The sequence below is a fragment of the Propithecus coquereli genome, unplaced genomic scaffold (genome assembly GCF_000956105.1).
Source record: "Propithecus coquereli isolate 6110/MARCELLA unplaced genomic scaffold, Pcoq_1.0 Scaffold273, whole genome shotgun sequence".
Taxonomy (NCBI): Eukaryota; Metazoa; Chordata; class Mammalia; order Primates; family Indriidae; genus Propithecus; species Propithecus coquereli.
The window spans coordinates 2,866,666-2,881,547 of NW_012148319.1; the positions used below are offsets into that span (position 1 = coordinate 2,866,666).

General features: G+C 36.5%; 1 protein-coding gene across 1 annotated transcript in view; it reads left to right on the top strand.

Moving 5' to 3' along the window:
• HEATR5A (HEAT repeat containing 5A) overlaps positions 1-14,882 on the top strand; it is a 127,822-nt gene that overhangs the window by 89,240 nt on the left and 23,700 nt on the right. Inside the window, exons 27-33 of the mRNA XM_012647877.1 lie at positions 167-389; positions 3,112-3,360; positions 4,756-4,883; positions 6,456-6,603; positions 7,442-7,714; positions 10,114-10,338; positions 14,616-14,770. Coding sequence (XP_012503331.1) covers positions 167-389; positions 3,112-3,360; positions 4,756-4,883; positions 6,456-6,603; positions 7,442-7,714; positions 10,114-10,338; positions 14,616-14,770 — 1,401 coding nt within the window. The remainder of the gene's footprint in view (positions 1-166; positions 390-3,111; positions 3,361-4,755; positions 4,884-6,455; positions 6,604-7,441; positions 7,715-10,113; positions 10,339-14,615; positions 14,771-14,882) is intronic.

A 14,882-nucleotide genomic window follows, 5' to 3' on the forward strand; every position in this document is an offset into this window, starting at 1 on the left:
GTGACAGAGAAAAGAGAAAATGTACTAGAACCTAATCTCTTCTTGTATTCCTCCTGAAACTGCTTCCCTTTTTGGTAGGCGGTGCTTTCTACACAACATATAAAAATATTATGGCACCTTCTTAGCAGATAAAAGATTTTCCTATTTTTAAATTAACCTTGAACAGGTCTATATAATTGCTGTACAAAGACATAAAAACCACAAACAGACTTTCAAGACTATCACCTATTTAGAAGAAAGTGTCAGAAATGGATCATATTCATCAAATGGACTACTTGACTTAGTCTACACAGATCTCAGCACGCTAAGCAGACTCTGGCTTGCTGCGCTTCAAGATTTTGCTCTCTTAACTTTGCCTTCAGAATTTGCCTCCCAACTTCCTGCTGAGGGTAAGGAGGTAACATATTTAGATAATTCCTCGAGTAACAGTAACTTATATTTTCAAAATTTCTTCTTTAGCAGGTAACATTTATCTGAAACATTTTCCCCAGAATAATTTTCACTCACAGGATAAGCACGCAAGAGTTGCTTTAGGGGCACCCAGAATTTGATTCACAAGATCATAAGGCATGTACATCTTACCTCACAATATACTGCCAAATTACTCTCTAAAGAGGTTATAACGGTTTATACACCCACCCGCAACATGTTTCAGTTTCTGCATACCTTCCCAACATGATATATTATCATACTAAATGATTTTTGTTAACCCGATGGGAATAAAATAATATTTCATTGTTTTATTTTGTTATTTCCTCAATTGAAAATCTTTAAGTTGCTTTTTTTTTTTTTTTGAGACAGGGTCTCACGTTGTTGCTCAGGCTAGCATGGTCATAGCTCACTGCATCCTCAAACTCCTGGGCTGTGCTCAAGCCGTCCTGCTGTCTTAGCCTCCTAAGTAGCTGGGACTACAGGTGTGCGCTACCATACCCAGCTGATTTTTCTATTTTTTGTAGAGACAGGGGTCTTACTATGTTGCTCAGGCTGGTCTCTTAACTTCGAGCCTCAAGTGATTTTCCCCTAACTTCTAGCCTCAAGCAATTTTCCCTCCTTGGCTTCCCAAAGTAGTGGGATTATAAATGGGAATCACCACGCCCAGTGACTACCAAATAACCAACCCATAAAATGCAGTATTAGTAACTATAAAAATTAGATCCCTATCTCCACTCCACACATACAAAGTAAATTCCAGTTCTACTAAAGGTCAAAATGCCAAAGGTAAAACGGATAGATCTTTATGATCTTAAGTAAAAAAATGTGTCAGGTAATACACACAAACACAAACCATAAATGACTGATTACATTAGTTTTAAAAAGGTGAGAGGAAGGACAGGCTATAGACTGGGAGAGAATATCTGTAAGGCACGCAACCACAAAGGAATAGTATTAAATTATATACATAAAGGATTGATGAATCAGTAAGAAAATGACAAACAGCAAATAGCAAATGGACAAAGATTATGATTAGGTTATTTATGGAAGAAGCAACTTCTATATTGTACTTTTTTTTTTATTTCAGCATATTACGGGGGTACAGATGTTTAGGTTACGTATATATTGTACTTTTCAATGGCATAAAAATGGAAACAAAACGGAAATAAACAGATTTATTGATATAGTTTAACAATAAAAATGAATGACAGACATATATCAACATAAGTAAATCTCAAAGACATAATGTCAGGTAAAAAACAAGTTCAAAAAGAATGCGTACAATATGATGCCTTTTAAGTAAAGTTTTAAACACTAAAAAATAGCTTACATTGTTAATGAATGTGTACATTATTGTAAAAGTATTAAAATCATTGTTGATGATTCACACTGACTTAAAGTGGTAATAAAAGGAGGGGCAAGGATTTACTGTTGTAACAAAGGTTTAGGTTTTTTAAGAAAAAAATAAGGGGAGTTTAAGAAAATAAAGCCAGGTGTGGTGGCTCGAGTCTGTAGTCCCAGCACTTTGGGAGGCCAAGCCAGGAAGATTGTTTAAGGTCAGGAGTTTGAGACCAGTCTGGGCAACATAGCAAGACCCTGTCTCTACAAAAAGTGAAAAAAAAAGAAAAAAAATTAGCCAGGCATGGTGGTGTGCACCTGTAGTCCCAGCTACTCAGGAGGCTGAGGCAGAAGAATCACGTAAGCCCAAGAGGTCGAGGCTGCTGTGAGCTATGATTGCACTGCTGCACTCCAGCCTGGGCAATAGAGCAAGACCCTATCTCTAAAAGAAAGAAAATAAAAGAAGGCAAAATGTTAATGTCTGTCTTCGAAGTGGATAAATGGCTATTGGTATTTGTTTTAAACACACATATACACATATTTTGTTTTAAAATATTTTATTAATAAATTATAAAAGCAGGTCTTTCTCCATTCCTGGAGAATTAATATAATTAATTATATATTAATTGATTATAAAAGCTTAAGAATTAGCTTGCAAGGGCGGGGCACAGTGGCTCATGCTTGTAATCCTAGCACTGTGGGAGGCTGAGGCGGGAGGATTGCTTGAGCTCAGGGGTTTGAAACATTCCTGAGCAAGAGTGAGACCCAGTCTATACTGAAAATAGAAGAAAAATTAGCTGGGCGCAGTGGCAGTGCCTGTAGTCCCAGCTACTTGGGAGGCTAAGGATCACTCAAGTCCAGGAGTTTGAGGTTGCAGTGAGCTAGGCTGATGCCGCTAGCTGGGGCAACAGAGTGAGACTCTGCCTCAAGAAAAAAAAAATTAACCTGCAAATTCCTTACAAGTTAAAGGTAGATCAGCCTTATGACCCAACGGTTGTATTCCTAGGAGAAATAAAAACATTGATAACAAAATATTGGTAGCATAGCAGCATGAATGAATGTCTAAAAACATTTGTAGGCCAATAAAAAATCAGTCACAAACAAATATATACTGTATATATGATTCCATTTATATGAAATCCAAGAACAGGCAAAACTAATCTATGCTGATAAAAATCAGGAAGTAGTTGCCTTGGGGTATAGAGGAATTACTGAAGAAGAGTACAAAGGAACTTTCAGAGTGATAGAAATGGTCCATAGCTTGTGACAGAGAAAAGAGAAAATGTACTAGAACCTAATCTCTTCTTCTATTCCTCCTGAAACTGCTTCCCTTTTTGGTAGGCGGTGCTTTCTACACAGCAGAGACTAGTGAAAATGCAAAGTGGCATTATTACAACTCCTGGGCACTTATCCTCCATGCTACAGCATTGTGGCTTACAAGCACAGGCTTTGTTGTTGCTGACCCAGATGAAGGAGCATCTGATCTCTCGAGGCCTGTAACACCGACTTCCATGTGTCAGGGCTCGTCATCCGGGGCTACAGTAAAGTCTCCTGAGGATGTCTACACTGATAGATTCTATCTTATTTTAGGTCAGTAAAAGAGCTTACAAGCTTACACTTTACAGGGGTTATTCTTAAATTTTGCCTTGCTGCCTCTTTCCTCTTGATGGCTGTCACTTTATTCTTTGTTAGGTGTTAGTGATTGTCTTGATATGTATACTGGGTAAACTTGTATACATTTTGTAAAATGACAAGTTTGATTATTTTTAAGTCTAGAACCCTATCACAAGTTGACTTTTGCATCAAGTCGAATCAATTATAGAAATTGTAGGAGAAACCTAGCTCTTTCCCACATGATTTTTAAAAGCTCCATGTGGTATCTCCAAATGTTCTGAATTTCTCAGTATATATATTAAAAAATACCAATATACTGAGGAGTTTTCCCCCTTGTTCTCAAGGATTGCAAGGTTCTAAAAAGTAGTTCAATAAAAGATAAAAGATTACTAAGATTTTTAGATTTATGAAATTTAACCCATTTTTAGCCTTCCTGAAACTTCATTTTTTAAAGTGAAATGTCTTCCTGAGATAACACAGTAAGCTTCTACAATAAATGGAATAAATAGTTTTCCATATTTAACCTAGTTCTGAGGAAACAAACTATAAGATCATTACCTATAAAGAAGTTATTGATTAAATGAAATATGAGTGTCATACAGGCAAAAGATTAAATTAAGATTTATGATTCATAGAACTTCTTTTATTATTCATTCCTAGGCTAGACATGACCAGATTCCTCTATCATTGAGTATATTAAAAATTTATTTCCAGTTGCCTTAGGATGACAGCTTTTTAAAAACAAACTTATAGAATGAAGGATTGTAGAGTTATTATGAGCACAGGTATTCAGTTCAGCTACCTGACTTCAAATTCTTGATGTGCACCATTGTGACTGACCTTGAACAAATTAAATTACTCAAGCTCAGTATTATTATTTGTTGATTAAAAATAAATTTTTAAATAAATAAATAAATTACTTAAGCTCTATGTGCTCATTTCTGTCTGAAATTGAGTAGTAATCATAGCGCCTACTTCATCAGTTATTATGAGTATTTAATAGAATCATACATGTAGAGCACAGTGCCTGATACATGATAATCACTCAATAAATTTTAGACAATATAAAGTTATGAAACTGTATGTTAAGTTCTCTGGCACAATTTTATTGTAATTTTTGCATCTTTGAACTATTTCACAGCAACTAAGCAACTGGTGTACAAGCCCAGTTGAGATTGTTCTTTGTGTATGTGTAAATGAAAACAGTTAAGGAACTTGCCTTATCACCTAATTGTTTAGAGTCTTAAATTCCTTGTGATTTATTTCCATTACTATTTTGCTAAGCTTATTTGTGTATCTTGTCAAAATAGAAGATTAATTATTTAACTGAGAATCTCAAAGAAGCCTCTTTCTCTTTTTCGCTTTCCACAGGAATCAGTGTGGAATTTCTGTGTTCCTTACGCTCAGATGCAACCATGGAAAGCATTACTGCTTGTTTACATGCATTACAGGCACTTCTAGATGTTCCTTGGCCCAGGTCTAAAATTGGCAGTGATCAGGTGATTTCTTGGGTTTTTTTGTAAGGCTTCTGTAGACTTGAAGGAACAGAAACATGTTCAGGTTACTACAACAAACAGAAGGTGAACACGGAGAAACAAAGAAAACTAAACAGCTGCACAGCTAGGCCTTTGAACCAGAATGCCATCAGCATATGTGGTGACCCAGGCACAATCATGCCTCTGACTGTGCCACATTCTTTCTCTGCTTCTTTCTGCAATGATGGAAAGGTTCTATATTGCATTGTCCAAAACAGTAGCCACTAGTTATATATGGCATTAATCCTTTGTCTCTTCCTGCTTCTGTGCAGCCTGCTCTTTGTATATGTCTGTATCTTGTATTGCATTTCCCCTGGAGAACCTAATTGGTTCGTGTAATTACTGTTCATTGCAAAGTATTCTTGTTGGCTGAGTTCTCCCTCCAGGTCTTGTTAAGAGACTGCTGCCTAGCCTATAGGTAGACTCAGGCACTAAGATCTGACTCAGTAGTGGCCATGGTTAAAAGGATTGCTGTACAAAATATGGCACTTCCTTTGACTACTTTTCTCAAGGATAAGTATGCATTTGAGCAGATACTCTTAGCATCATGTTTTATCCAGTATGTTACTTTTGTTATCATTGACTCTTAGGTATTAAGATAAATGGGTAGTATGATTTTCTCTCTACGTAGACTAGCTATTATTTAAGTGTTTAACACTAACATTTATTAGGTTTAAAGCATGAGGTTCCTACCTGACTTGCATTGGACTTGCACGAATCTTAAACTCTTTGTATTTACTTTCTCTGTATGTTTAAAACAAGTATTATAATGACAGTCTTACTCTGTTATTTTCAAAGAAGAAAGAAAGCATCCAGTGTAATCAATAAAAAAGAGAGAATGGAATGGTATTTGTCCAATGTATTTTATTCTTTGAGAACTATCCATTCTATCTTATTATTTTACAATCCACTTTTAATGCCATAGTTCTCTTTCATTTGTTATTATTAGTAAAAAACCTTAATATAAATCTAGGAATCAGCCAGGTGCTGTGGCTCACATCTGTAATTCTGCACTTTGGGAAGCTGAGGCAGGAGGATTGCTTGAGCCCAGGAGTTTGAGCCCCGCCTAAGCAACATAGCAAGACCCCATCTCTACAAAAAATAAAAAAAAATTAGCCGAGCCTGGTAGCACATGCCTGTACTCCTAGCTACTTCGGAGGCTGAGGTGGGAAAGAGACCCTGTCTCTTAAAAAAAAAAATCTGGGAATCTACATGTCAGCCCTTGTATTATTTTAGCCAAATTTCAGATGTTGTTTTGGAAGGTCCCTTTTCTGTTTTCCCAGTTTAGTACCTGTGTGAAAATGATCTTTTGTGATAGTGCCATCTCCCACAAGATTTGCCAATAAATAATCTGGGGTTGATTTAAAGTGGAGCAAGTGTTACATAACTTCATTGCACTAACGTCTTTATTTTTTATTAGTAATTTGTTGTATTCTTTTTTTCTGAATTTTGTCATGGCATTTAACATGGGTATTTTTTACCAAAAAAAAAAGTATAATTTCCAAAACAGTGTCCCTTACATATTTTCTGTGATAGGACTTGGGTATTGAGTTGCTGAATGTGCTACATAGAGTAATTTTGACCAGAGAATCGCCTTCCATTCAATTGGCTTCACTTGAAGTGGTAAGGCAGATTATCTGTGCAGCTCAAGAACACGTGAAGGAGAAAAGACGAAGTGCAGAAGGTAAATGTTAACCCTTAATGCCAAATAGCATTATTATTTTTTAAAACATTATTTAATATATCTTTGTAGTTTTGATAATGTATTTTGTATAGTAAAAATGAAGTATGTCTAGGAATGGCTTTACATCCTCCCATTTTCATTCACCTCTACATGTTAGCTTGGATATTATCAGTAGCTAAACTACAATTCTTTGGGAAAATAAGAATTTTAGCAAAACCTGGGAGAAAAAAATTCCTTGTACTCCTAGAGTACTCGCTTTACCTATGTTTAGCAATGTACAAAGAACTACTGACACTTTTCGATGACTTATTTTTGTGAATTGCTCATTAACAAGTCTAATATGCTATTGGTGAGTTTATCATTTCATATTACATTTGACTACATATAATAGAAAACAGTGGATTTAAACCACAAAGATTTATTTTCTCATCTCAAAGGAAGTCCAGAATGAGGTAATCTGGGGCTGGTATGGCACCTTCTTAAAGATATTGGGGACCTAGGTTTCTATCTTTCTTCCCAGCCACTATCAATACCTATGGTCACATTGTCACTGCTGGAGCTCCAGCTGTCAGGTTTACATTCTTAACAGCAAGGAGTTAGCCAAGCAATATTTTAAGGCTGATCAAGTTACAAAGATCTCTTTTGATCCATTGCAATAAGAAGTCATAATAAAGGTGACTACTTTTACCTCCATAACTGCTTCCTCACTCAATCTTTAATAACCCACAACTTTAGTCATTAAATGTGTTACCTATAACAGAAATTAACTAAATTGCCATGTACCAGAAGCAAAGCAAGCACAAAGTATTTATTAAACACTATTCTTTCTGTCTTTTAGTCGATGATGGGGCTGCTGAAAAGGAAACCCTGCCAGAGTTTGGAGAGGGAAAGGACACAGGAGGACTTGTGCCTGGGAAGTCTTTGGTCTTTGCGACACTGGAATTGTGTGTATGCATTCTAGTTAGACAGCTCCCAGAACTCAATCCTAAATTGACAGGTAGCCCAGGAGTAAAAGCTACAAAGCCACATGTGTTGTCAGAAGATGGAAGTAGATTGGTTTCAGCTGCGTTGGTCATTCTCTCTGAACTTCCTGCAGTGTGCTCTCCTGAAGGTATGCTGTGGTATATGATTGCTTGACTTAACATGGAAGGAGAGAAGTGGTTTTAATAGATAATGGAGCCTAGTTGCTAATCTTTGTCTCATTAAATGAATACTAACCCAAACATTTGGGTATTGTCTTCTATCCTGTAAGATTAGGATTACATTCTATATAGTAATTTTTTTTACTAAAAGAGTGAAAATATAGAGACAGCAAATACTATAGATGGATATCCTCTTCTATGATTGACAATATTTTAAACCAAGCAGTGGCAAGTATTAGCTCTTGGACATTTTTTGGTATATAATATCTTATGGACTTTTCCTGCCTCAGTGATGACACAAGTTTGTCTTCATATCCACTTCTGTTTGGAATTTAGTCCATACTCTTTTAACATAGTATTTATGGTTCTCCATACAGCTCTGCTGAGTCATTGCCTTTTCCTGATGCCTTCTGTCTGCAAATGCTAAACCCAGGAGGCTGCATGTTCATCCTTGTTCTGGGCTATTCTCCATATTGTCACTTGATTTGAAATGACCCTTCTCTGCTTAAAATTTTTTTCTTCCTTCAAAGTTTAACTTCAGGCCTACCTCATCTGTACAGGCTTCCCTAAAAACTCTAGCTCATATGAGTTTTGTCTTTTCGTGTATATGCATAGGTTATTTCTATATGTAGGTCTGTAGCTTTTATCTGTCATATAGAGGCATTATATGTTGTTAGGTTTGTTCCAGGTGGAACAAAGTGTGCATAGGACGGAATGCGGTTAATGGAAAACTTAGGCTTGTAAAACAATAGCCACAGGAGTCTGGAGAGTCCCCGGACGTTGTAAATCTAATAGACATCTGCAGCCAGCATTCCTATCCCCCCTGATAAGGACAAAGCTACCCCCCTCCCTTATCTCTACAGGATGAGACTGATGCAGGGGTCCCAGAAATTGGTTGTTTAAAAAAATGTATTATAGTGGCTGTTCTGACCCAGGTACTCATTTCCCCCTGAGAAACCCTCTATAAAACCCAAGGCTTTCCCCTACCTCAGTGTGGACTCTCTTTGGCTTCACCCAGATGCTCAAAATAAACAGCATTTTGCTACACATGAGGCTTCATGTGTCTCTCTTTTGGCTCCAGACCTAACATATGTAATTGACTATCATAGATAGAAGATGAAAATATATAGAGATGTGTGTGTCTTGTTTCCAACCAAATTTTATATGCTGTCTGAAATCTAGCACATAATAGGTATTTAGAATTTAATAATACTTCTTATAGCACAGTGGCTCACGCCTGTAATCCTAGCTCTCTGGGAGGCCGAGGCGGGTGGATTGTTTGAGCTCAGGAGTTCGAAACCAGCCTGAGCAAGAGCGAAACCCCGTCTCTACTAAAAATAGAAAGAAATTAATTGGACAGCTAAAAATATATAGAAAAAATTAGCCGGGCATGGTGGCGCGTGCCTGTAGTCCCAGCTACCCGAGAGGCTGAGGCAGTAGGATCGCTTGAGCCCAGGAGTTTGAGGTTGCTGTGAGCTAGGATGACGCCACAGCACTCTAGCCCGGGCAACACGGTGAGACTCTGTCTCAAAAAAAAAATACTTCTTATAGGTAAGTATATTCTGCTCAAATGTGTCCTGACCAATTTATATACTATCTTATTTACAGCTTCATGACTTGAAGCTTCAATTTGAATTAAAACCTACACTCCTTGTTCTCACACTGTCTTACACCAGAAGTGGCAGGAAAAATGACTAGCAGAGAATTAGGGGTAAAAATAAACCATATGAGTTTTATTGAGTATCTTCTAAGAAAATTAAATTGACCATTTTAGCTTTAGTTTCTTTGCTTATATTTTAAACTTATAACTGACTTTTCAACTCCTTAGTGGGCATGAAAACTTAATATTTTATACTGAGTGGATCTCCCCAAATTTCTTGAAAAAGAGTTTAATATCAAATATATTCAAATGGATAGTGGTGATAGTTGCACAACAATTGTGAATGTACTTAATGCCACTGTATTGTGCATTTAAAAGTGGTTAAAATGGTAAATTTTATGTTATATATATTTTACCACAGTAAAAAATAATCATTTGTCAACTGCCAAGTAAAACAACAACAAAAACATACTGATACTAAGTGATTCAATTTAAATAATATCTCTAATTATAACCATCAAAATTTAATCTAAACTTAAAATCTTAATAAAGTCACTTAAATTATCTTAGCAGTTATACTCCTTTATGAAAAATAATCTTGGGGTGGGGGGAAAAATAATCTTAAAAGCTATAGAAATCTCTGACATTGTCTTACTCATTGATGATTTCTTTTTAGGAACTGTGTGTGTGTGTGTGTGTGTGTGTGTGTGTGTGTGTGTGTGTGTGTATGTTGAAATCCAGAGTGTTTTTTAAAAATGTATCTTACAGGAAGCATCTCAATTCTCCCTACTATATTGTACCTCACAATTGGGGTCCTCAGAGAGACTGCTGTGAAGTTACCTGGGGGCCAGTTACCTTCAACAGTTGCAGCTTCCCTGCAGGCTCTAAAAGGAATATTATCTTCTCCCATGGCCCGAGCAGAAAAGAGCCAAACTGCTTGGACTGACCTTCTCCGAAGTGCTCTAACAACAGTTCTTGACTGTTGGGATCCAGGTAATTAAGGCTGTTTAGAAGCAGTTGTTCAGTTTGTTTTAAAAAGTGAGAGGAACAGTTTTCTGAGGATAAGCTATTTACTTGATCATGTTTGGCCATCTAACCTAGAGATGAGTGAATATGGTGAATATTGATGACTCACTGTGTATTGAGAGGATACATATAAGTAGATAGATAGAAAACACCAGTGTTCTCATTTTAGTATCTTTAACCTTTAATGCAATTAAATGACAGGCAGCCTATACATTAAGTTGACAGTGGAAGACTTTCAGATATATGTTTATTTAAAAATGTAATATGATCCATGTCTAGCTAACAGAACTTTTTAATACAATATACTGAAATGTGCATAAGCCATACATTTTAAATATAAAATAAGACTAATCTGGTTAATTACTCCAGCATTTACTATTAATAGCTAAGTGACTAGCCAAGTTCCCAATTTTTTTGAGCCTTAGTTTTCTCATTAATAAATAAGAATGTTACTTTGCAGAAATTTTTAGAGTGGTAACATACGTCAAAAGCATCTTACTGATTACCTGGCATATATCAATACATGATAGCCAGTATTTTCAATATCCATTAAAATTTGTTTTTCTCCTTTCTTATTGTTGTGTGGTTTTTATTTTCAACAGTATGTTATAGTGATTGTAAAAAGTGATTGTAAAAAGATATATTATACATTATCCCTGCCTTCCTGCTTCTGTTAATGTCCCAATTCACCATATTTGGTTTCATATGTTAAAAGTTTTCAGTTGAATTCAGCATTTATTGACCACCCACTTCGCCCAAAGTTGGGAGTCTAATGGCATCTGGTTCCTGTGAATTGTGGTAGGGTGTGATTAATACCATAAGGAGCTCTCGAAGGCAATAATAGTGTCTTATCACTGCATTTGTAGTGTGATAAAAAGGATACTAACTGGCAAAAAAAATGTGAGTAATAAGCACTGAGTAAATTAGTTAGTGTCACAAGTAGGGTTCTCTAAAAGCACACTCTTAGATGGAGTTTGGGGAGCAAGAAGCGTATTAAGGAACAACATCTGTGAAGAAAAGAGAAGGCAATATTGGGCAAAAGAAGTCAAACTGTAATGCACTTCCCTAACAAATCTCAGCGAACCTCTCAAGAGAGCTCTGGAGTGAGATTGCCCATCAGAGTGTCTTATATATGACAGAAATGGCCTGGCCTTCATACTCTAACCTCAGATGTGGGCTGCCCCAGGAAGGATTTGATCTCAGGCGAGGCAGCTCTCTATAGCTGAAGCTGACCCTCAAGGAGCTGATAGCTGATCACACGCCTCACAGCTGGGCAGCACATTCTCTCTTAAGGGGGATCTCAGTGGTGCATCTCTGTATCTACCACAAGAGCCTTCTCAGAAGAGTCAATTTCTTAAAGGATTAAAAAGCTTTCTCCACATGGACATCGTAGAAATGATGATCAAAAACCTGGAGACCTAAATATTATGGTACATTTAGGGACAGTGAGTATAGCAATGAGAGTGTGGGTTTAGGGGAAAGAGTAGGCAGGTGGCGAATTAGTGGGGAAAGAAACAAAGTTGGACGGTGTATGGGGCCAGATTATGGAGGGTTGGGCATGATTTGTAATTTGGACTGCCTTTAATTGGCATGTGGGATCATAACAGGCTTTTTAAGAAGGAGAGTAATGTGATAGGATTTGCATTTCTAAAGGATCACTCTTGGCAGCAGCATAAAGAAAGCCAAACTGTTGGAGATAAGAGCAGTATGGATAAAGAGGAGTGGAATGATGAAAATAAAATATTAAGCAATTTTCAACAGAATTTACTGATAGTTTGATTTAGAAATTGGAAGGGTAGGGTAACTTGAGCACCTCTGGTGCCATTAACAGAAATAACCAAGTAAGGGTTTTCAGGGGAAGATAGTGAGTTGGGATAAGTCGGATAAGTGACTGTCGGATAAGTGAGTGGGGCAGATGTATACAGGTGTGGAGTTCAAGAACGTGGTCTGGGCTAGAGATAATTTTGTAGTACACGTATTTGAAAGTTGTCAGCACAAGCTATAGGATAATGAAATCACCTGACATGAGTTTATGGAGCAAGAAGGGACTAAAATCAAGGTGAGAGGAGATTCAGAAAATAATGTAGTCATAGAAGTCAAGAAAAGATAGTTTTAATAGAGAAGGAGTGGTCAGGAGTATAAAAATACTATAGAGAAGCAAAACAATATGGGGGATAGAGTTCACAGTGTTGAGGTAACAAATGAGAGGTAAGGAAGGAAAAAGATCAAGTATAGGCTCTTCTTGACAAGAAGAAGAGAAATAGCTGAAGGGAAGGTGTGGGGTTAAGGAATAATTTTTTTTTTTTAAAGGCAAGACTCTAGCATGATTTCATACAGAGGAAAAAAAAGGGAGAGATGGGATTGAAGTAAGAAGTATTAGAGAGGAAAGCAGCATCCCTGTCTAGGCAGAAGGAGTAAAATTTACAACACATTTAGAAGGATTAACCTCTGCCAGTATGAGGAAAGAACAGGAGGTAAGAATGGAAAACAATACATTATAAGTTTTTATGTTAAGCGTTATGATGAGCTTGTCTCTTTCATCACACACCGAAAATGGGTTTTTTGGTTGTGTATCAGTGAACGAGGCTAGAACAGGATTTAGACTAGCTACTGAGAGAAATTAGAGGAGCTGATCATGACAGCTGCATAACACATTGCCCCAAAACTTAGTAGCTTAAAACAGCAAGCATTTGTTATCTGACAGTTTCTGTGGGTCAGAGATTGAGAAGCAGTTTAGCTAGCTGGTTCTGGCTCCCGGTCTCTCATGAGGTTACTGTTAAGATGTTGGCCAGGGTCAGGTCAATATTTTAACCCAGAACCCATCTATCCAGCTTCTTTACTTTGCCGATTTGTTTCAAATGGTTCAATATTGTTGGAATAGTAACGTCAAACTTTGCTGCTAATTCACGTGTAGGTTGAGGTGGATTCATTTCCACTACAGCTTTCCGCTTATCATTATCCACCTTGGTCTGAGGTTGCCCACGTAGCTCATTTTCAAGATGAAAATCACCAGAATGGAACTTTTGAAACCCCATCGATGTACTGTGTGTTCAATTAGCAATATCCTTCCCAAACACTTTGTTGATACTTCTGAGCTATCCGTGCTGCATTGGTTCCACAATGGAACTCATAATCGAAAATAACACGAATTTTTCACTTATCCATGATTTGATAAGAATTGCTCCAAGAATTTTTTTGAAAGATAATCACAAGCTAAAATGTGCATTTGAAAGACTGAGGATGTACCTTTACAATAAAAATAAAATGAGAAGTGTCAAAGTGAAATGTCAAGAGATATCGACTGTCAAACTTAGTACTTAAGGAAATTGGACATTTCATACTTAATAACCTAATATCTCTTCTCTATAAGTTGTATTCTCAGTGCCTGAAAGGGGCTTGGCACATAGGGTTTCTTAAGTATTTGTTGAATGAATGTGACCGAAGCTACTGTATACATACATAGTTTCTTCATAAGTAACAAGCCATTCTTAAACAATTTAGTAAGTTGAATTTACCACACCTTTCTTTTTCGAATAACATTGATTTTTCACACCAGGTTCATTAAAATTATTTAATGGGAGTATGGCTTTGGAAAATGAAGGTAGATTACTTCTAATAGAAAATTCCTTCAAATGATTGTGGCCTACACAGCTGTTTTCAGGTTTTTCCCTGCTGTGAAATGGCATGTATAGAAAAAATGCTAAGGTATTTTCACTTGCTATATAAATTATCAAAATACTTTAAACTTAACAAAGAATAAAATAATTGTCCAAGCATTTCTGTATTGCTGTGCAGTAAAAATAATAACATAATAGCTAATATATATTGAGCAGTGTATGTAGTACGCTATTCTAAATGCTTTACATGGATTAAGTCATTTACTTCTCACAACTCTGTCAATATGAGTACTGTTGTTATTTCCACTTTACAGATGAAAAAACTGAAAATAGTTAGATGTCCAAGTTCACACAACTAGTAAATGTATGTCCCTGGTAAATGTGTATATATATTTACTGATGTCTTTACCTCTGAATATTATAACTAATTTGATAATTCTTGTCTCTGGAATTACTTATAACGCATATCTTAATATGTACATTCACCAGTGTTCTTAAAGTCAGTCAGTGTTTATTGTCTGTATCTGTTGTATATACAAAAGAAATTGTTACTACCAAACTAAAGACAGCTTCACACAGATACATAAAGCAGTAAATATCTGTTTCTAATAGATCATTTCTCTTTAGTCGATGGAACACACCAAGAACTTGATGAAGTTAGTCTACTTACTGCTGTCACAGTATTTATTTTGTCTACCAGTCCAGAAGTAACTACCATCCCATGCCTTCAGAAGCGTTGTATAGAGAAATTTAAGGCTACTCTTGAGATAAAAGATCCTATGGTAAGTGTCTTTTAGCAAAGAGATGTTTGTAATAGGAATATGTTTAGGCTTTTGCAAAACTTTTCTTTGTGATTTTATTGGCTCCAAGAAGAAGTATCAGGCCGGGCGCAGT